Below are 22,590 nucleotides of genomic sequence, written 5' to 3' on the forward strand. Positions count from 1 at the left end.
GGTCACTAATTGAGGAGCAAGATATCTTATAATGTTTATTAAAAATAAAACTAAACATCTGATATGTGTATAGTAATGTGAGCATACGCGAGTCTGCGACTTTCGATAGCCTAATTTCTAGTCTATAACTTCTGTCCAAATTATTGAAGCGCATCTGAATATATTAACCGTCTAATTGTTTGTTGTCCTTTGAGAAATCGTGTTTGCGAGTTTGAACAAAGGCATAGCTTCTGTACTTTCAAATACATTTAGACGCACTGCACTGCCGAAAACTGTCTTTCAAAATCGCGAGTTGCGGTTCCCTTATACTATGTGTGGTTGTTAATTCTTCAATGCAAAACCTATTTTAGCACATGTGAATTACCGACATTTGTCCAGGACAGTGCTCCAAAGCGGTAAAAAGGTATTGGAATTTGTTGATGCGTGGTTTACTTAACGCTTGAAGAAAATGGAACGCACTTTTAAAGGTATGAAAAGATTTGTTTAATCAGCACAGAGAAAAAAGAAATGGAAATATACTGATCCGCTCATTGTAGGCGCAATTCTTTGTCGTTTGTAAAAGCGTTTGATTCGATTTCGGTTTGTCGCTGTTTACTCTTCAGCTGAAATTGATAAGTTCAACTAACATGGAAATGTATTGGACTCTTTCGACAGTGAGAAAGTTTTCTTATGATATTCTAAAAAGGCTTTTACATTAAATATTTCAAGTAGACACAACTTATGGTTGTATCGTCTTAATTTATAAAGCGCTGCATAAAAATGCCAAGAAAAATTCCTGTTGAAGGCATATGTCATGTCGTGTAGGTATATGAAAGGGGTACTGTTTTCCAATAAAAGGTATACGAAACTGGTACTTTTTCTATCAAAATGGTATATAAAAGGGTAAAGGGTTGGACCTCCGGGCGGAGCCTCCCCGTATAAAACTTTTTCAAGTACCCCCCCCCCCGGGGGGGGAGCTACTTTACACGTTAGATCAGTTTGTTCTAAATCTTGTACCTGGACATCAGAAATACTGCGACCCGTGGATTTGAAATGGACCACAGGAAACCCAGGAGTGTTGTTGCGCACCTCGCAAACTGAATGTTCGCTAAAACGACTCAGGACTAAATAAGACTAATAAGTCTTCGTTCTGTTTCACCAATAAAATGAAGTGGGGAATTGCCGGCAGAAAACGCAGTAAAAAAGATTATTGGAATGGCAGGTGATATGAATATGGTCACGAATGGCCATTAAGTCAAGCGACAAAGGTTTGTTTCGAACGTCTGTTTTGGAACAGTTTTGCTTCATCAATCAAAGGGCGTGAAAAAGAAAATCACTAAATGACTGACGATTGACGGGCAGTTTCTCTTTGGTGCCCAGCCTTTCCCGAAATGTGACAGTTCTCTGACCCAGTCCCACCTCAACTATTTCATATCCAACATGGCGGCGGCACCGGGAGACAGCAGTCCTTCCAAAAAGCTCAAACTTGTTGTGTTTGGAGCTACAGGTCGGACAGGAAACGAGGTGGTAAAACAAGCACTGGAAAAAGGACATCATGTGACGGCTGTAGTGAGAACGCCTGAGAAACTGACAACTCAGTGAGTGATCATTTAGTTTCACTAAACCTCACGCAGTGAGCTAGCGGCCTGCAAGAGCATTTGGGTTTTTCGTCTCCTGAAACCTGGAAATGCCTTTGCATGCTAGCGTACAGCTAAACTTGAGTGTGTTCAAAATCAGTCAAAGTAATAAGTTCGGTTCAATGCCTCCAAAAGAAAGCGACTGTAACCAGTCAAGCTTGTCTTATCAAGGGTGTAAAATAACTTTTTATCAAGAAGCCACCTGCTCCTAAATATTTTAAACGGCGTTGACAAAACCTGAATCGGATCGGATCGCGGATGGGATCACGGATCGTATCACAGATCGGATCACGGACCGGATCATGAAAAATAAAAAAATAATAAAAATAAAATAAAAAATACAATAAAATAAATAAATAGATATAAACAAATAAATAAACAAATAAATGGTTGTTAGTTATCGGATGAACGTGGAATGGCGTAACAAGAATCGGCGTAACAAGATTTTTTCTGTTTTTTTTTTTTCTTTTTTTAATTGCTTTATTAATTTATTGCTATGAACTTAATTAAAATAACAAATTATCACTTTCTAGACCTGCACACAGCGGTATCTGGAACCTATTATATTTTTTCTTTATTTCACACACAACTGAGGCCACAATGTCGTTTACGACTTATATGATCTCTGGACTTCTGATTACGTAGAACTGGGCAAAGAAACAAACAAACAAACAGTAAATGTATCCCACAAAAAAGGGCACCCACATCTTCTTAATCTTCTTATAATTAATCCTTCGAGGTCGATCTAGAGCCAGGCTTTGAGGATTTCAAGGAGAAGCTATAAACGTGACTGCACAGTGTGACTGCCCTTCGGACATCCTTGCCCCTATCGAGACAATGAAACGTACAAAGCCGAACAATTCAACGGAGCCGTTGGAAAATAAAAAGAAGGGCCTGAAAAGTTACCGATTGCGTAAGAAAAAGAAAGAAAGAAAATGAAAATCCCACAACAAGATATATTTTCAGCTGGTCACCCATCCAAGTACTTACCCCGCGCAACAGGGCTTAACTTCGGCGATCAGACGCAAACCAATGCTTTCCTTGTGGTATCAGTGTCAGATGAGACAGAAGGTTATAAGAGAGGGTTATAAAAGTAATGCCTGGTTAATATAGATCTTTTGGAAAATTTGGCACTTTCCTGCTAAAACCTGGTCGTAACCTTTATTAGCTGATTTACGTGCTCTTTCTGATACCATATGGAAAGCAACGGTTCTTGTCCAATCGCTGAAGTTAAGCCCTGTTGGGCAGGCTTAGTACTTGGATGGGTGACCAACTGAAAATACCCCGAGTTAGTGGGCTTTTTTTATGTTCTTTCTTTCTTTTTTTATGAAATCAGTAATTTAACAGGCCCTTCAATTTTTTCCCAACAGCTCCGTTGACTTCTTCGGCTTTGTACGTTTCATTGTCTCGATTGGGGCAAGAAAATTCATATACTACGCCGTTCTATACTAGTTAACAACTATTTATTTGTTTATTTATTTTTATTTATTTATTTTATTTATTTATTTTTTTTTTATTTTACCGGTATTTTTTTTATTTTTTTTTATTTTATTTTTTTATTTTGTTTTAATTCATTTTCTATTTATTTTTATTTTTTATTTATTTTTTTTTTATTTTTCGTGATCCAGTCCGTGATCCGATCCGCGATCCGATCCGATCCTGTCCGATCCGATCCAGGTTTTGTCAACATCGTATTTTAAAGCAGTAGCCAATTCCAAAAAGTTGGTCGTCATTTTAATTAGAAAAAAAAAACAAATTTACCCTGTCTTTGTATTAAATAGACCCTCCTATCCAAAACTATTTTTATTTTTTTTAAATAAATATATTGCTTTTATTTTTTTAAATATTTTTTTTTTGTAAGCTTAAATAAACAAAAAAATAATAATTCCTCGCTCAGTTTAAATTTAAGTTACCTCACTTGTAAAGAGCTGGATATTTTGCCGTTACCGTTTGTAGAACTTAATGTGTTCATAAAGTTCTCTTTAACATTTCTTGGATACCTATTTTATTTCATTCTGTGTTACAAGAAATGAACAACAGTGAATGGCAGACATTCACTCTTATTCTTATTTCAACATTCTCATTTCAACAGACATGAGAATTTAGTGTTAGTGAAGGGAGATGCTTGTGACGTGGAGAGTTTTGCTGCTGCTCTTGATGGAAAAGATGCTGTGCTGTCCAGTTTAGGAGTTTATGCAAACATTTTTAATCCAACCACTTTCTACTCGGAGTCCATGAATGCCATCACAGAGGCAATGAGTAGGTGAGCAATGTGTTTAACTTGGTTTTTAGCCAGATGGCTCATTGAGTATCCTGTGTAGATGTCTAATTTTTGAAGAACATTATTATACAAGTACTACTTCACATCTTGATTGTTGAATTACATAGCTTGAGAGTTATTATTAAGTACCGTATTTACTCGAATAAGCACCGCGGCGCTTATTAAATTTTTCCCGCTTATTCGAGGGCGGTGCTTATTTGAGGGAGGTGCTTATTTAAAATTTGGATGCCACAAAGAATCTAATCTTTTACAGTAATTGAAAAGAGTGTCTTTTGATTGACAGTTTTTGTCTCTTGCTGAAGAGAGAAGTACCGCTAGCTGTCCTGGCAAAGCTCGCGACCTTCACATCATTTACAGAACTACATATTGTTAGAATGTTGGATAGAAAACCTAATGGGCGAGCGGTAAAACAATCACTTTGAACTGCAAAACATCGTTTTTGATGGAAAGAAACGTCCAAGATTGTTTTAGAGTTGCTTTGTAGTGCTGTTTTAAGTTAAACGGAATTCCTCGAATAAACACCGCATCGGGACTGTGGTGCTTATTCGGGGGCAGCGCTTATTAACTTTTTTGTCCCAAACGCGGCACTTATTCGAAAGCGGCGCCTATTCGGGGGCGGCGCTTATTTGAGTAAATACGGTAAGTAGAATTGAAAACTTTTAAATAAATATGCAAATGGAAACTGCTGAAAATACAACAAAGATACTTAAAATTTGCAAAATGTTTTTAAGGGAGCGTGCCCCAGACCATGTAAGGAGGGTGGTGTCTTGAGCCCCACATGACAGTAAGAGTTTGAGTGCCACCACTTACAAATCCTGGCTAAAAGCATGTGCTAAAGTTAAACAAATGTTAAAATTGTGAATTTGTCTCTAGTGTCCAAGCATTCTTTTCTTGGACCACCATTGGCGACATTGCTCTGCTCAAACTGGAGTTATTTTTTTATCTCTGTTGAAAATTTTAGGGTTGTTGTGCAAATCTGAAAACCATAAACACATTTGTTATACTTCCATTGGAAGATATTTTGGCTCCATCGCAGTCAATTTGTTTTGTAACTGTGCCCTGCAGATTGAGCTGTCAGGTCATTTGATGGTTTTGTACAAAAAACGTTTCATGTCCAAGTTAAATCAAAGTGTTCACAGTTTTCTTATTTGTGCTGTCTGTAACTCTATGTTCTGAAAGTAAAAAAAAAATACCTCACTCAGTATTTTATTATTTTATTACTTCCTCACTTAGGCACAAAATCACTCGGCTAGTGACTGTAACATCATGGTGTACCCAGCCAGGGCCAAACAATTACTGGTTTCTAGAATGGGTAATAAAGCCACTGTTTCTTAATGGAGTGATCAAGGATATGGCAACCATGGAAAAAATGCTGGAAAGAAGTGACCCACAGGCATTGAATTACACTATTGTTAGGCCTTGTCGGCTACTAGTGGGTATGTAGACCCGCTGTCACATTCTAATCCCCAGAGCTTCGTGTCTCTCTTAGCCGGCTGAGCCTGGAGCACGAGAAACAAGTGGCCCTAGGATCTTTGGACACATGACAAATCAAATCATGTGGCCCCACAGCAGGGGTTTTATTAGAAGCCGGGACCCGGGTACCGGCACCCGTCTACTCTAAGTACAGTACCCGCCTTCGCGAAAATGAGGTCTCAAGTAGACAAATACAAGATCTATCAAAAGTCAGACTAACCGAAACATCTTTTCACCATTCTCCTACATTGATAGCAGAGTCTAACCAGGAATTGCATCACAGTCCTTTTTCATGTAAATTAATATTCTTGTGTCCGGATTACCGAGGGTTTCCTCAAGCAAAGTAATAAATTTCAAAGTTTGATCGCATCGCGTTCCTTCGCGAAACGCATCGCCTACGATATCAAAGTAGTAACCAGGACCTCTCTTGCAAGCTGTTGCATAACATTTGCACGTGACATTTCACACGACTGAAAAGCACATGGTTTAAAATGGCCGCAACAAATAAAAGATCTGCTCAAGGCGTCCTTGACAATTTCTTCGTCGTTTCAAAGAAGTCAAAAGGTGAGTGATTAATACTTCACAAGTCTTTTTTTCAATATAATAAACTTGCACTGGCGTATATAAATAAAGTGTACGTTCATTTGCATGTCAAAACAGTCAGTGAACCGGAACGACCTTTGAATACAAACAATAATCGAAATCGCCGTTCTTGAAAACTTTCGTTCGCCACCGATTTCGCCGCTTTTTCTTACTTCCCGACTATCAGGCCTCTGTGTCTTTGAGGATGCATACAAATATAAATAATCAAAGACCGGCTCTTCTTCGCTTATTGTGGGATCCCTGAGAACTTGCAATCGCGCTGAGTTGTATGATTCGATTTAATACTTACACTTTAAAAACAATATTGTTAATTACATTACCTAATAAGCTTATCTAACATAAAACAGCGTGAGAGCGTGTGGCGCGGATGTTGTCCGTGGAACATTGAAGATTGCCGTCAGCTTTTTGACAAAGGAGCTGGTTGAAATTTTGAAGAAAAATGTACAGATTCTTTGCACTGTTCCAAGCGCTTAATTTTGCTCTCGCCTCAATTTTCGCGCGGCCGGAATCTTTCGCTCGCGCTCGACACAGCACTTCGCTCGCACGGGAACGCTTGCTACGCAGGCTAGGTTTTTTACTGAAGATAAACCTCGTGTACACATACAATTTCTGTGCTTTTCCAGCAACTCATAAAACAAACCACACAAAAACCACTACAAAAAGGGAAATGTAATTCTGCAATGGAAATCCACCAAAAACGTGAACTCAGCACATGTGATAAGGTAAGGCCTATACATTGTAATATTGGTCATTTCTTTGGCAGACAATTCAACCATGCCTTCGGTACAAGAGGCAACTGGAGAGGCAGAAACGCAGTCTTCACATGAAGCATTCTCAGATACCTCACAGCAAGTAGAAATGCAGTCATCTAATGAAGCAGTCTCAGATACCTCACAGCGAGTAGAAAAATCTCGCGGGGCAAATGTTTCTAAAGCAATAGCAGATGACGTTATGTTATTAGAGATAGAGAAGTGTGGACTTTCTAACCTGCACAACTACTATGAGTGCAAACAGAAATGCTGCAAAGTTTTCTCAGAAGAAGAAGAGGCCAGGCAGAAGAAGCTGAAGAAGAGACGTTTTCACCACAGCTGGGTTGAAGAAAGAGAACTAGCCTATGATAACACCACAGGCATTTGGTGGCTTCTTTTCTCAGAAAACCAAGGCATGTTTTGTTTTCTTTGCTGCAAACATAAAACTTTGAACACTCAGAACAATGCTGCAGTATTCAGCAATGCACCCAGCACAAGATACAGGAAAGAGGCCATCAGAGAACATTCTTTAACCAAAATGCATGAAGCTGCTGTGGAAGCTGAAATGAATCAGAGGGTGTCAATGTTTCATCAACAGTATGAAGAAAAGAAAGCAGTTCGCAATGATGTTTTGTACAATGCTTTTGCAGCCTTGTACTGGTTAGCGAAGGAGGCAGTTGCCAATGTTAAGTTTTTCTCTTTGCTTAATCTGTTCCGTGCTGTTGGTCTAGACAAAATGCAACATTTTAGCTACAAATCTCCCGCTGCAGTGAGAGAAATGTTCTTGACCAGTGGACAAGTGGTCAAGAACATGTTAGTGGAAGAAATTAAGAAAGCAGGGTCTTTTGGCCTTCTAATTGACGAAGTGACAGACATTGCTGTTACTGAGCAGTTAGTCACATTCGTGCAGTTTTGGAACAGTACTTCTGGTGGCACAGACATTAACTTTCTTAGTGCTAATGATCTGCTTGTTGAGTCTGATTCTGCAAATGCAGAAACCATAACAAACACTCTTGTAAAGGAGTTAAATCAGTGTGACTTATCAGTTGGAAAGCTCAATGGCCTTTGCTCGGATGGAGCATCAGTGATGACCGGAAAAACCAGTGGGGTAGCCACCAGACTCAAAGAGTTAAACAAACACCTTGTCAGCATTCACTGCATCTGCCATAAACTGTCACTTGCTTGCTGTGACACTAATGACGAGATCGCATACATGCAAGAAGTTGAGAGATGGCTTTTCCAGGTCTGGAAATATTTTGAAAATTCCCCCAAACGACTTGCAGCATATCTGAAGACCCAACTTTCTGTTAAAAAGCTGCAAGAGCCTTCTAAAGAGGCTAAAGATAAGTGCGTCCGTAGACTTGCTAAGGCTACTCGCACAAGGTGGCTCTCTCTTGGCAAGGCTGTAGAGGGTGTACATAAGGATTACATACCCCTCATGCTTACACTAAGGCAACTTGACCAGAAAGATGCTCAAGCATCAGGTCTTCGTGGAAAAATGTACAAAGTGAAATTCATTGGGGTGGTAACAGTCATGCATCACGTTCTTCCTGTTCTCAACAGGCTTAGCTGTACCTTCCAGGAAGGAAAGATTTCCTTCTCCCATATAAAGCCAGCAATTCAGAAGTGTATTGACGATCTTGACAACATTGTCCAGACGGGAGTACCAGTCACCGAGTTTCTTAGAGATCTATCACCTGGAGGCAGACTGGAACAAGCTGATCTCACTGCTTCTGATGGAGATAAGCTGTTTCTCACCAATTTCCTGGTGAAATATGTCAATTCACTAAAAAGAAGCTTAAACAGCAGATTTCCCGCCCTTCCCCTCCTGTCTGCTTTTAGCATATTCGACCCTGCACTAGTTCCAGAAAGAGGCCAGCCAGGATTTAGGGATTATGGCAGTGCATCAGTGAAACTTCTGGCTGAGCAGTTCTTTGATGAAGACAGCGACAAAAGGCAGCTGATGGATGAGTGGCAGGTATTCAAGTACAACTTGGCAAAATGGAAGAATGAGCTGCCTGAGGAAGTTAGAAAGCCCCCTGGTGGGAGCAAACCTACAGTCACTTCAACTGATTGGTGCCTCCAGAAGCTAATGTTCATGAAGGACCTGGTTCCATTTAATCTTCCACTAGTTGCAAAGGTGGCAGAGGCAGTGATTTCTCTTCCAGTCTCAAATGCATGGCCGGAAAGGGGTGCCAGTTCTTTAAAACTGATGAAGACAAGGCTTCGAAGTAGAATGAAGAATGACATGCTCAACGCCCTACTACACATTCTCATTAATGGTCCTAAAGTGGGAAGTAAAGAATTTGAAGAGGTGATTGATGCTTCTGTTAGAGCTTGGTTATCTGCTAAACCACGGCGAAAGTGTCCTCCAAAGTTTGTCAGCACACCAGTGGCCACCAGTTCAGGTGATATAAGTGAGAATGTTGTAACTGTGCAGGATGCTGGTGTACAGACAGAGGCTGACAGTGTCATGCCAAGTCAGCTGTCAATTGCAGAGCAAGTTGATGCCACTTCCAAAGCATTGGAGCTGCCTGCAGATGACGGGGATGATTCAGATTATGGCTCAGATTTCGATGACTTTTAGTTCAGTTTTTTTGACCTGACACTGTTTATTTGTAAACAAAGTAAACATTATAAGCCAATGAGTTAGATGTGATATAGTCATTCATGTTATGAATTTAGTAAATTCCCTGAGTCTGCAAATAGTTACGATATTGTTTTTCACAAAGTCACTTAAATTTAGTAAATTCTCTAAGGCTGTGAACAGTTCCAGTAGTGTTTAATAAAGTCACAATGCTTGTCAATTTTACTAAATTCTCTAAGCCAAAAGGCTGTGAACAGTTCCAGTAGTGTTTAATGAGGTCACAATGATTGTCAATTTAATAAATTCTCTAAGGTTGTGGACAGTTACAGTAATGAGTATTGTTTTTCATTAAGTCACTATGTGCTAGTGGGTAAAAGCTCCATAAATTTTTCACAATTTGTGTTTGCAAAATGAGGATGTAGAATGTTAAATTTCCACCTCAGAATGCTGGAAAATGCATTTCCGAGAGTCTAATTTTAAAAATTTTCTGGGGGGGCATGCCCCCAGACCCCCCTAGCGGCTCGGGCCTTCGGCCCTCGTGTAGGTGGGGTGCCCGCTTACTCTATCAAAAGAACCCTCCTACTTCAAAACTTAATGAAACCCCTGCCACAGCCACTTGTTTTTTTTCGCCCCAGGCTCAGCCATGGCCAGCTAAGAGGGACAATCAGCTCTGGGGACAAAAATGCTGCTGTCAGTGCTTTCAATAAGACCCAGCACCTGCAATGAGATGTTTCCAGCTGCTTGTATTGCTCTTTGACGGGTGCTGCACAAGGACAGCAGCAACTATTTCAAAAAAGCTGCGAACCTGCGATTAGCCTTTTTACTCGTGAATGTAATAAAACGAGTATGGTTATGGAAAGTGATATGCAAATTTTCACTCGGTCGGTCGGTCGATGGGCTGTTAACTTTCATTTATGAATAATAATTTATGCATTAAATTATGGGCTGTTAACTTTAATTTATGAATAATAATTTATGCATTAAATTATAAATTGATTTTCCTTGTTTTTTTTTTAAACTTTTTGTTTCACACTTCTGAGGTTTGAACCGGCGACCCCTAACATCAACTATGGTTTTGAAGACCAAATCCCTAACCGCTCGGCCACTTGGGCGAACTAATTATTTGGGTTGAAAATTAGCATATAGGTTTCTTTGTGTTGTTCTTGCCCGCTGACCGATACCGTAGGTTCAAAGTTTAATGGCCTGTATGTATAAAAGCTTCTTCGAATGGCTCGATTTATAGCTCTTAAGAATTTCACATGACAAATAGAAGAAATAATCTTAGAGAAAATATGAAAATCTTCGAAGCACTGAACTGATATTCCGTGTTTTGATGGAATTTATTAGATTTTCCAGGCACAAACGGTGGACTGCGACTCTGTTGGGTATTAAAAGGTTGATTTCAGGACAATTGTATGAATAAAGTCCAATTTTAGCAGTCTCTGAATGTTTTATAGTTCCAAGCGTATTGTATGATAATCAATAGTCATGATACGTAAATAATTTATCGTTAAAAAGCTCGCCAAACTGACGAATTTTGTTGCCTTTTAATAATATACTGTATAGTACTTGATTTGCATCTCTAATAGATTCATAAAAAAAGGAGAAAGAAAAAAAGACGTCGTATAAAATTGTAAAAAAGATTGTCGTAAAAAAAAAAAAAATTAATCGTCCCCGCTGAGAATCGAACCCGGGCCGCCGGACTGGAGGGCCAACGCATTACCACTACACAACGCATAAGCAAGCTTACACTTTATGGTAGACATTAGTGTTATATAACAAAGGCTTTTGAATGGATTACCCTCGTCCGCTGTAAACACAAGGAACCAACGTGATCATATCTCCCTTCAAACAACTTCTATACTAACATGCCGCTCACAAAAGGACATAATCATTTCATAGCTCTACACCAATACATTTAGTATTCTCATTCACGAGTGGGCTTACAAAGCGCCTTTGATTTATTGCCATTTCAGTGGTATGCAAACTCTAAAAATTCAATCCTCAACAAATGGTGTACACTTTTTGCTGCCGTCAATCGTCTAGCGGACCTCTCGGGAAACAGAAGTTTACTTCAACTGGGTCAAAAGGTCACGTCCTTCAGTTGTGATTGGTAGATTTTGATCCATTTTGTTTGTTTCTGTTTTTCATGGCTTGTTTGCTGTCGTCATAATTATGATTCATTTGGCTGCAGCGAAAACGCAATCATTAGTTGAATTTTGAACTTCACAAGTCACATATTACTGAAAACCACAATAAATAGAAAGCTTGACTGTGTAGAGAAAGTGGGCTTCTTAAGAGACTGACATGACTTGCAACTTTTTCAGGTGAACAGACCGGAAACTATAAGGTTGAAGAAGGGCAATGTAACACTGGAACAACAAACAAGATCACATGTGCAGATGTGGCAGAATGTATGCTGAAGACTCTAGAAAGTAATGAGTATGACAGAAAAGGAATTGCAATTGCTGGATTGTGAAAATGTCCAAGAAAAAAAACTACAGAACTTTATGTTTGTAGAAAAAAAATATATCAAGATAGGATTTAGAGTATTTGATTACTGATCCATTTAGGTTAATAACTAATTTTAGATTTGATATATTTTGTAGATTGCTATGGGAAGACAATAACGGAAATATTATTGGCTAGCATGAAAGGCGTGCAATCCATAAAAAAAAAACATAACAGCTGTACACAGCCCTTTACATGTATAACTTCAGCATCAGTGCCTTTGATGCTAGTCAATACTATTATTTTTATACAAAACATTGAAACACAGTCCAGCTGGTTAATATGAAACACTTACTATCCAGTAGATAATATATGTAAAATCAGAAGCATATCACCTAGGTGATATGCTTCTGATAAGGTATACATGTATGTTGTGGTTTAATTTCAGTTATCTTTGGTTTAAAATCTTTCAAACCAGTTTGATTTTATGATAATAAACAGTGCTCGACACTAACGCTAGTACACTAGCCCAGGACTAGTAAAATTTAATGCTTGGCTAGGGAAGTTTTTTTCCCAGAAACCTTCATCAGGATCTAGTTTCCATAGCTTGAGTAATTTAAACCAGAGCGCTTAACCTGACGCCATCTTGGAAAAGACCCTCTGTCCTCGCTTCCATGACACCCAAAATGGACCTGGGAGAGAGCCATAATAAGTCGGCCATCTTGGGGTTTTCGCGCGAGCGACCACGCGAGCATGATTTCAAGCTTTTGTAACACTTTACCTACAAGAAAACCGCCTTCAAGGGCCGATAATCGTGAGCCAGATTTACATTGTTCACCAGAGGACCACACACAGCATGAAGAGAAAAAGAAGTGTGATCCACGGTCAAGAAATTCTTAACCGAGTTGGATGATAGCATCGTTGCTATCAGTGAAGGAAAGATGTACTTGTGTGGACTAAAACAAATATAGTGCTAAGAGATTAGCTGATTCAAACTTGACTGTTTTTATTTTTTTTAAAGGGGGGGGGGGGGGGTGGGGTGGGGCTAGTGACTTGTCCTTATGGGCTAGTGATTATTTGTACCTACTAGCCAATTGCCTAGTATCCAAAAAAGTTAGTGTCGAGCACTGATAAACATAGACAATGAAAAATAAAAATCAAACTGGTTTGAAAAATTTTAAACCAAATATAAAATATACTTAATATAAAGGCAGTGTCATATGTCCTTTCGCAGCCTTCTCACGATCGCGCACTCTTTTAAATGCGCTACAAAACGTAAACAGACGCCTGCTACGCAGGCTATAATTATGACGAGTAAAAATAATGATTATCTTAAGATCTTACAAAAAGTCAAAGTCCAGTTTCCTTTTCTATTGTTGTTTGGGGCTTCAACAAGCTCAGTTAGTTATATTTTGTTATTTCAATATGGACATTTCCAAATCGTAGCTAGTTACAGCATAGTATCACAAGACGGCAGGACAAAACTTTCTGACTGCTTAGCTATTAGGCTGAGTTAATAAAACTTTTATTACTAAAGTGAATTTGGAATATTTTTAAACATTTGCAGAAAAATATATATTTTTAATTTATTCACTGAAAGGGGATAATTATAAAAACAGGTGCATGTATGAAATAAATTTCACTTTAAAAAATCTGTTTCATTAATTGGGCTATCGGACACTAGGTATCTACCGGTGTGCAACAAATACAGACTGCAGTCTGGCTGACTGGTATTCCGGTTAGCTTGAATAGCGCCCCGCCTAACCTAAGAAAAGGTCCCGGTTCTAGTAGCCTAAATAACGCTCCAGCTAGCCTGTTGACGATTAGCTCTCAATAATGGTAATGATAATACGATATGGACTTAACAATTTCTACAAGTCTGCTGGGCTGAATTTGTCGCACACCAGTTATCGAGGGTCTAACATAGGGTTGGCGGGATGCGGGATGAGACTTTTTTCGCTGCCGGGATACGGGATGAAAGTAACTTTTGAGGCGAAATGCGGGATTGTAAGGGTCGGCGAGAAGCAGGAAGTTGGTTATTCATGACGGGACGCGGGAATAATTGTTTTCAATGTTGTTGTTTTTTTTGTTGTTTTTTTTCGGGCGGGAAACGGGATAATGGAAGACGGTCGAAACAACACGGGCAACACACGATAACTCACGTTTTTTCTGGCTTTTTTGATCCTTATCAGTTAATTATTTCGCTGTCGAACTACTGTCTATATAAACACCGAAGATTTGTCAAAGTTTTCTATAGCTGCCTCGTCCCCAGGTGCCGGTCGGCCGGTCGGTTAACGCGGTAACGCGGAAAAACAGGAAGCGCGGGGGTCGATGGTTGCCTCCGTGCACGACCAAGGAGGAGGACGCCTGGGGACGAGGCAGTTTCTATAGAATTCTAAAAGGAAAGTCATGTTAGCGTTTTTACGCTTTAATCTAATCGGCTTAATTAAACTGAAATCGAATGACTGGATTCGTTTAGTTCTCCCGTGCAAATATAGTATACGCGGCCCCCCGTGACTAGCATAGTTAACGAGTTATCTAACGTCCAGGTCAAAGTATACGGTCCTGAACGGGCAGAGATCTAGCTACAGCCTTGTGGCATCCGGCGTTCCACAAGGCAGTGTTCTGGGGCCCACGTTGTTCGTCCTGTATACAAGCGACCTCGTGGAGTCTGTACAGTCAGCCGCCGTGTACATGTACGCAGACGACACTACTCTTTACTGTATTGGAAACAGTATAGAGGAAGTCTCAGCTGCCCTTAATCAATCACTTAAAGAATTATACGCCTGGTGTACTGTATGCTTATCCGCAAAGGATCTATCACTGGCCCCCTTCCTCCGATACTGCTAATAGAAAACTGCCGACTCCTGGGCGTTGACATAGATCACAAACTTGAGTTGGTCTCCACAGGTCAATAACCTTAAGAGGAACTTTGCAGATGAACTAAGCCTCATTAAGAATGGTAGGTCTTTACCTAAGCAAGTTCTTTTAAAGTTATACGACATAATCGTAATCCCGTCATTCACGTATGGTATAACCGTCTGGTGGGACATGAGTCGTCAAGACGACTTTGACGCACTTGAAAGGTTGCACTGCAGAGCGGCAAGGATCATTTTTAACCTACCAAAAGACATGCCATCTACTGAAATCCTTGACCGCGCTAAATGGGTCACTTTAAGAAATACATACAAACTTTCGATTCTGAAAAAAAAAAACATCTTTTAACTCCTTCATCATTTAATGACAATTCCATGAAACTTTCAACTTCTTACAGAAGGGCAGTGCTCTGGAACTTTTTACCGCGAGTGCCACGAAGCAATATCCCTTAGGAGTTTAATGAAAATGATCAACAAGGAACATAATTTAAAATACCCATTTTAACAATCCCTATTGTAAGAGTTCTTAGTGTTTTTTATCTTTTTGTCCTTGTAACAATTTAGTAATTTAAATCATTTTTAGCGATAAGTAAAGCGTTTTTACCTTAATATAGTTTAATGCCTTTATCTAATAGTATTAATGTTTTATTTACACACGACCCCACAATCTATGTAGCTTTTTTTACCCCATCGTATCTAAATAAAGGTTTTGATTGATTGATTGATTGATTGATTGATTGATTGATTGATTGATTGATTGATAATCGAACAAAGACCAAAAAAAAGTGTAAGAGAGAGTAATTGAGCGAGCAATTGCCGATGTACGTATACAATTTTCTGAAAATGTGCCATGCATACTCGGAATATGCTATTAAGGTTGTCCCACAATTTCAGATTTTGTTAAGCACTACAGTGAAATTAACCAGGCATAACTAATCGATGAACAATGACATCAATTGGTAATCAATGAGTAATCGATGGGTAATTATAATCAGTTGATTAGTCATTGATTATTGGCGATGATCAATAAGTAATCGATGAGTAATCGAAGCCCAAAAATTTTGTGGCCTATCGATTACTCATCGATGACATCGATTACTCATTGATGTAATTGATTACCTATTGATGTTATTGATTACTCATCGATGACCCATCGATTACTCATCAACTATCATACTGCACACAAAATAATAATAATAATAATAATAATAATAATAATAATAATAATAATCATCATCATCATCATTTGTATTCCTTGCTTTCTTGTACCATTTTTTGTGATTTTTTTCTCTATGTTGGTCATATTTTGCTTTATAACTGGCATTCTTGTTGACGAAATTACACCCTCACAAAAGGTCAAATAACCTTTCGGCATATCAAGACGTGAAGGGCTAAGCACAAATACAGATGATATTTCAATATTTCACTTTACCCAACTCTTTATTTAATAACAAAACAATTGAACAGGAAAACCAACCAGTCTGGAAACCCGGGGGGGGGGGGGTACTCTAAAAAGTTTTATACGGGGAGGCTCCCCCCCCCCAAGTTCTAACCCCTTACCCTTTTATATACCATTTTTGACAGAAATTGTAACCCTTTCGTATACCTTTAACTGAAAAAGGTACCCCTTTCATATACCTAAGAGTATGGCGTGGACTTAAAATAGGACGTGTTCTTGTCATTTTTAGGTAGCGGTTAATAAATTATAATAAAACAGCCATAAATTGCTTCTGTTCGAAATATTTTAATTAAAGGCCCTTTTAAATAGCCAAATGACAGATTTCCATACCCTTTCATATACTTAAACTCGTGAAATCCCTACCCTTTTATATACCTGAAGCCGGAAAAAGGTAACCCTTTCGGGCGGAGCCTCCCCGTATAGGCCATTATAGGGAGTACCCCCCCCCCCCCTTCGGGTCTGGAAATGAAACTAACAAGTACGAAGACAAGAATCGACTACGTGGTTATAGATTTTGGTCGGTGGATGTTTGTCAGCAAAGTAAAACTGCTTCGGCTTAGGGAGACAGCCATCATAAGCACTTACATTACGTACCGGAACAGCTGCAAGCACTTTTACTTTCTGTACTTTTTTCACGTGTTACCATGATATTGTTAGATTGTTATAGCGTGTTATACAAGTTATACGTACTTTTACAAGTTCCGGTTTACAACCACGAGACTATATCGATGAGTAATCAATTCAATCAATGCAATGACTAATCGATGCAATCGATGACCAAACATTTTGTGGCCTATCGATTTGTCATCGATTACTCATTGATCATCGGCAATAATCAATGACTAATCAACTGATTACCCATCGATTACTCATTGATTACTCATTGATTTCATTGATGTCATTGATGTCATCGATTAGTTATGCCTGGAATTAAGAAAAGTTGTAAGCCCGGGGGGGGGACTCGCATATGAAAGTGACGGGGATGCTCGTCGTCTCGCTTAGGGGTGTAAATTTCGGATTTTTGGTCTCGCTTAGGGTGTTCCGGAAAAACGCCAATATTTTTAGCCAAAATGGTCTCGTTTAGGGTTACACACGAAAAAATATACAAATATAAATTCTATTCTTAGTTTTTTTGTATCTTTTAGGGGTCAAGAAAAGCTTGAGCCACACCCAGATTGGTCTCTTTTAGGGGTTCTTTTCAAAATTTCCGACGAGCATCCCCGTCCGTTTCATATAGGAGTCCCCCCCCCCCCCCCGGGGTTGTAAGGTAATTTTTCCACGAGGTCAGGGTCCAGGAGATGGTCCACCATGGGATGGATCCATATTTTTACACCTGGTTCGTCGTATGGACGAACACAGAGCAACATGGTAAGTAGTAAACAACAAACAACAGAACAATCAAACAAACAAACAAACAAACAGGCAGACAGAGAACTCAATAGGTCCATTTGCTAAGGAGTGGGCCTGGGTAAGGGTTTTATATAATTCAAACCCAGGCCTGTCGCATAATTAAGCAAAATGGCGGCCGAAAGTGCAGATTCGAGAGCGTTAAAACTGGTTGTATTTGGGGGCACCGGGGGGACGGGAAAGGAGGTAGTAACACAAGCACTAGAGCAAGGCTACCTTGTAACAGCCGTGGTGAGAACACCGGAGAAAGTCGAAAAACGGTACGTTTATTTAAGTACAAGTTTTACAGCGAAATTCACTGATCGTTCAGACTGCAAATATTGAACTGATTGCTGATTCAAAACCAGTTAATGAAAAATAATTTCGATCAATGCTGCTATAGTTCATTGTGACGTGTTTTTTTTAAGCTGGTTTTAAACCCTCACCCCCCAGATATAAGACCTCCTGTTTATTGGCCCATCCAAAACCCCTTACGAAGTAGTATAAACCCAGGGCTTATAAGTGGAATTTTATGTATCTCCAAGAAAGTCTTATTAGGGCTGACTTACATGTACCTTATGCCCGTCTTGCATTATTTTGGCATCTGTGTGTTCCTGCAGAAGCTATATTTAGACAAGTTGCACTTTCTGGCGTTACCAGTAAATTGCTTCCACTTAAGGAAAACTTACGCTAGTGAACCAGTGAGTCAACATTCTGCACATGTAGCCAGTTTATGTTAAGTCATGATGGGTATTTATAGGTTTGATAAACACAACAATAACAAGATCAGAACTGGTATGCTTAATCTTACTTGTTAAAGTGTGTTACAAGTGGTTGATTTCCACAGACCATCCATTGAAAATTGAAAATTGCTCTAAACACTGCTCATTGCGCGAGCTTCGGATACCTGTGCTCTAAAAATAAAAGAATTTGATAACAGTGGAACTTCAAGTAAATTCTATCACACTTTTTTTATTTTCTTTTAGGCATCCCAATTTAGAATTGGTTAAAGGTGATGCTTGTGATGTGGAGAGTTTCATTGCTGCTTTAAAGGGAAAGGATGCCGTAATTTCTTGTTTAGGAGTTGTCGCAAGTATTTTTAATCCTACAACTTTCTACTCTGAGTCAATTTTTGCTATACTGGAAGGAATGAAAAGGTAATTTTAAGAATACAATTATATCTACATTTTTGTTCTGTGGGCCTGAATTGCAGAACTCATTCACGTGAATAATTAATGTGAATGAGTTCTGCAATTCAGGCCCACACTTGATAATCTAAACGGTTTTTGTGAGTTCCTTGTGATCTGGATAATAGAGGTTTGGCCTTGCATTTCTAATACATGACTAAGAATAATAAGAAAATTGTTAAAGGCTATAGAGCACTTATTAGCAAGCATTTTTTTAGTTAGTGCTTGTAATGACTGGCCACAAGGGAAATCTTGATTAAGATTTGTTTTTCCTCATTTAGCTGTTTCCTTGGCTCTGTTTTGGAAAAACTTGATGTCCAGAAAAAGAAAATGTCAGTAGCATTTCTTTTTTAAGCGATGGCGTGACATCGCTTTTATGCCATCGAACGATCGGTTCCTTTTGTCTGTTTGGCCCGATCGAACAGAAAATCAAGTTTAACTTAACAAGAAATCGCTGCGTAAACACAAAAGCAAAATACTTCCGTGCAGTTAGAATGGAACACTACAATGTATAAACGAAAGAGACAAATTATATATGATGGGGTCTATTAGATTTAGTTGACAGAAATTTCTAATTCTTATAATACAAAGGGACACTGTGAGCAAGAGACCATTTGACCTTTCTCGCAGTTTAAAAGCTTGCTCGCGCGTATCGTATGTCGTTTATCCGTGATATCACACTACAGTATAACGCAATATTTGTTGAGACAACATAAGGAAATCTAAAAAAAGTATAAAAATATAAAATAAAATATTACTGTTGTTCAATTGAGAAAATCTACGAAGAAAATATATTATTTGCATCCTTGGTCTGTGAATTCATAACAGCCATACAATTACTAACAAGCTTCTTATGTTTAAAAATGTACGCTGCAGTTGGATAACAGTTTTTTTCACACACAATGTGTCAGCTACTTTTATTTACTTTAAGTTTTTCCTCGAAATTATGTAAGACCCCTTGTGAAACGCCATCGCTTCTGCGTGCATCGCGTGCCATTTATTTCTTTTTGCCCCTGCATCATTAAAATCAGCAAGAGTTCACTAACACCTTTGTGTGCCACAGGATGAAGTTGTAATGTAACTACAGTCCAAAAATTTGATCATTGACTTTTATGCTTAAGGCTAAATGTCTTAAAATAATGTACAATTAAACTCATCGCCAATAGATGACTTGTGGGGATGCCACAAAAACCAGTTTGGGGGCCTTTGCTGTTAGTGCTGAACATTTAAACTTAAATAAATTAACAAAATTACAGGTGTGGTGTAAAAAGACTTGTAACTATGACAGCATAGTGCACGCAGCCAGGCCCAAACAATTCATGGCTGGTGGATTGGATTATTAACCCGCTGTTTCTCAATGGTATGATTAAAGACATGGCTACCATGGAGAAGATGCTGGAGAGTACTGATCCTCAAGTATTGAGCTACACCATAGTTAGACCTTGTGGATTAATCAATGGTAAGTCGATCGCGCGCAAGCTTCAACTTATGGGTAAAATGATTTTTATGAGGGGTGAAGGCTTATTTTTGGTGGTGGTGGTGTTGGAAGCAACAATGACAATGGTGATGGGTGGCCCATAAAAGGATACCACTTGGTCAAACTCTCTAAACATATTTAGGACATAAAACAGCAAATGAGTTCAATGAACATTCACAGTGGTTAAACACAATTATGTATCAGTCTAATAATATATTAAATAAATTTAGCCAAGCCTAAAAGCGGAGCTCCCTGGTTATTTACTTCGCCCTTTTCGAGAATCCGACCGATAACAGCCTGCGATCCAATGTAAAACATTACTTGGTCAGAGGTAAATTTAAAAAAAAAATTCGACCTCGATGAGTTCTACATGTGAGCCCGCGATATGGTCATTGGATGCTGGTCAGCAGATACCTTGTTTTGACAGCTGTCAATTGACCATGACATGGATGTCCAATATCAAAGATGTAAGCTGACGTTAGCCATAACCTTAAACCTATTTCTGGAGTATGGCCACCATGTCGGGGCGACGTCGTCGTCGCTTGAGCGCACGCGCCCGCGAACCATGCTGCTAGCCATGATGACCATGAAAAACCAAAAGCATGGATCTGTTAATTTTCTGTGGGAATGGGCTCTGCTCTACGGCCCTTCGGGCCGTTGGGAGCTCCGCTAAAATTCAAAAAAAGCTCTCTGTTAAATCTGTATGGAGTGAGGCTGAGTTATGGCTCAAACGGTTGCAACATTCCAATCCAACATCGCGGAGGGAACATTTTGGAACCGTTTCATTACCTACCCTTTTGGACTGATGTTAAAAGATGTTGAGCAAAAGTTTGCTTCTAAGTCCAATCCCCTCGTACGACATGTTCCAAAATTTGAAACAACGCGTGGAATAGTTAACTTGTTGCAATTGCCAAACAAGGCCGAACATTGCTTATCGAGTGTCGGGTCAAATTACTGGGACTTATATTCACAAGGGGACCGACTCTTCTTTGTAGGTGAACGGACAGGAAACTATAAAGTCGAGGAAGGACAATGTAACACTGGTACCAAGTTTATGATGACACGCGCGGATGTTGCAGAGTTCATGCTAAAGGTTTTGGATAGTGACGTGTACGATCGGAGAGGATTTGCAATAGGTGGATTATAAGATATTCCTGTCTCTCTGTGAGAGTATCTGCCTTCTGTTTGTAAGGCGAGGAGTACACATATACAAACATGACAGGGCGGATCCAGGGGTGGGGGGGGGGAGGGACTGGGTGCCTAGCCAACCCACTTGATCCACAAGAAAAATTTAAATAAACACGGTGTAAACATTGTTGATATTGTTAGCTCAGACAAAGTTAAACTATTTTATACCATCCACTCCCCCATAAAAAGCCTGGGGCTAAAATAAAATAGAAAAAAACTATTTGTAAACAGCCCCCCCCCCCCCCCTCCCCTTGAAAAATCCTGGATCCGCCTCTGCATGAACTTTTTTGAAGTGCCAAAAATGTATAAACAGTAAGATAAAAAAATTTGTAAAATAGAAAAAGAATTGATTCAAGCATGAGATACATGATAACAAAATGGGCTATATGTAAAGATAAAATTAAAAATTTCGACAAGCGTGCGTTGCATTTGCATGTTTCGTTTATCATGTCCATAACACTTACCTTACGTATAGCCTTTTTAAAGGGCTGTATGTTCAGGTTTTCGGCGTAGTTCATTGTTTAGGGACCAAAGTATCATACACTGTGTTTTCCATATTTAACGGAATTTTATACTAGGAATGGGAAAATCGTCGCTGTGTAAGTGGTAATTCTTAGGTTGCTTATATGGTTAGGTGCTAATTATATATATAATGAGTTGCTAACCTTAAACATCAATATAAATATGTAATGAAGATGAAGTGTTCAACATGACACGAGCATGGGAGCATGAGTCCCCGGCGGGAATCGAACCCATGGCCTCCCAGATACCGGTTGGGCGCTCTAACCAACTGACTTTTGTGAGCTGGGCCATTTACTAGGTTGACAAGTGACACGCGTCCTGCATACTGCTCGGGTAAGCAATGTCGAAATCATCAAGTTTGTTGTAAATAACAGTAAATCATCGAGTTTGTAATAAATATTAATAAAGGTGGTAAATTTTGAGCTCGGTAATAAATAATGAAGATGAAATGTGTCTGTGTATGTCTTGTAAACGTCTTTTCGCTAACCTTGGTAGTCATGTCGTGCCATGCATGCTATTCCACAGCCCCGTACCAATTATTTAAAGAAAAGCTTCTCTTAAAAAGAGGAGCTGAGTTGTAGAACAGCCTATCCCATGATCTACGATCTGTGGTGACTTTACAAGATTTTAAACGTAAACTACGTCACCGCAACTTCGAATGAGTTCTGTACACGGCATCCTTGAAAAGCAGTTTAGTGTGTAATTAGATGTAATTCTGTAATTATAAGTTAGTTT

The 22,590-nt window shown here is 39.1% G+C and overlaps 2 protein-coding genes and 1 pseudogene across 3 annotated transcripts; all 3 read left to right on the forward strand.

The window, feature by feature from the left end:
- The first annotated feature begins 1,406 nt into the window (after positions 1 to 1,406).
- Positions 1,407 to 13,403, forward strand: LOC144656554 (flavin reductase (NADPH)-like). 2 transcript variants are annotated; one of them, XM_078516775.1, is made up of 5 exons: positions 1,407 to 1,577; positions 3,709 to 3,879; positions 5,131 to 5,333; positions 11,637 to 11,744; positions 11,919 to 13,403. In XM_078516775.1, exons 1-5 carry the CDS (start codon positions 1,420 to 1,422, stop codon positions 12,104 to 12,106), a joined length of 828 nt encoding a protein of 275 aa, XP_078372901.1. In that variant the 5' UTR covers positions 1,407 to 1,419; the 3' UTR covers positions 12,107 to 13,403. The 2 variants fall into 2 exon arrangements, with proteins under 2 accessions (XP_078372901.1, XP_078372902.1); XM_078516776.1 differs by having other exon boundaries at positions 11,637 to 12,052.
- LOC144656556 (uncharacterized protein C17orf113-like) lies at positions 5,462 to 9,670 on the forward strand. The gene is made up of 2 exons (XM_078516777.1): positions 5,462 to 5,934; positions 6,737 to 9,670. The coding sequence occupies exons 1-2, from the start codon at positions 5,862 to 5,864 to the stop codon at positions 9,307 to 9,309; spliced, it is 2,646 nt and encodes an 881-aa protein (XP_078372903.1). The 5' UTR covers positions 5,462 to 5,861; the 3' UTR covers positions 9,310 to 9,670.
- Positions 13,404 to 17,613: 4,210 nt separating the features above from the next.
- On the forward strand, positions 17,614 to 21,645 carry LOC144657000 (flavin reductase (NADPH)-like; annotated as a pseudogene).
- The last annotated feature ends 945 nt before the right edge of the window (positions 21,646 to 22,590 follow it).

Source organism: Oculina patagonica, chromosome 6, assembly GCF_052425735.1.
Source record: "Oculina patagonica isolate OP01 chromosome 6, crgOcupat, whole genome shotgun sequence".
Taxonomy (NCBI): Eukaryota; Metazoa; Cnidaria; class Anthozoa; order Scleractinia; family Oculinidae; genus Oculina; species Oculina patagonica.

Bases quoted from the DNA above. Each gene is read 5' to 3' on its own strand.
- LOC144656556 (XM_078516777.1), top strand. From the start codon at position 5,862: ATGGCCGCAACAAATAAAAGATCTGCTCAAGGCGTCCTTGACAATTTC. The intron at 5,935-6,736 runs GTGAGTGATTAA...TTTCTTTGGCAG, and splicing joins CGTTTCAAAGAAGTCAAAAG to ACAATTCAACCATGCCTTCG.
- LOC144656554 (XM_078516775.1), top strand. From the start codon at position 1,420: ATGGCGGCGGCACCGGGAGACAGCAGTCCTTCCAAAAAGCTCAAACTT. The intron at 3,880-5,130 runs GTGAGCAATGTG...TTCCTCACTTAG, and splicing joins ATCACAGAGGCAATGAGTAG to GCACAAAATCACTCGGCTAG. The intron at 5,334-11,636 runs GTATGTAGACCC...CAACTTTTTCAG, and splicing joins GCCTTGTCGGCTACTAGTGG to GTGAACAGACCGGAAACTAT.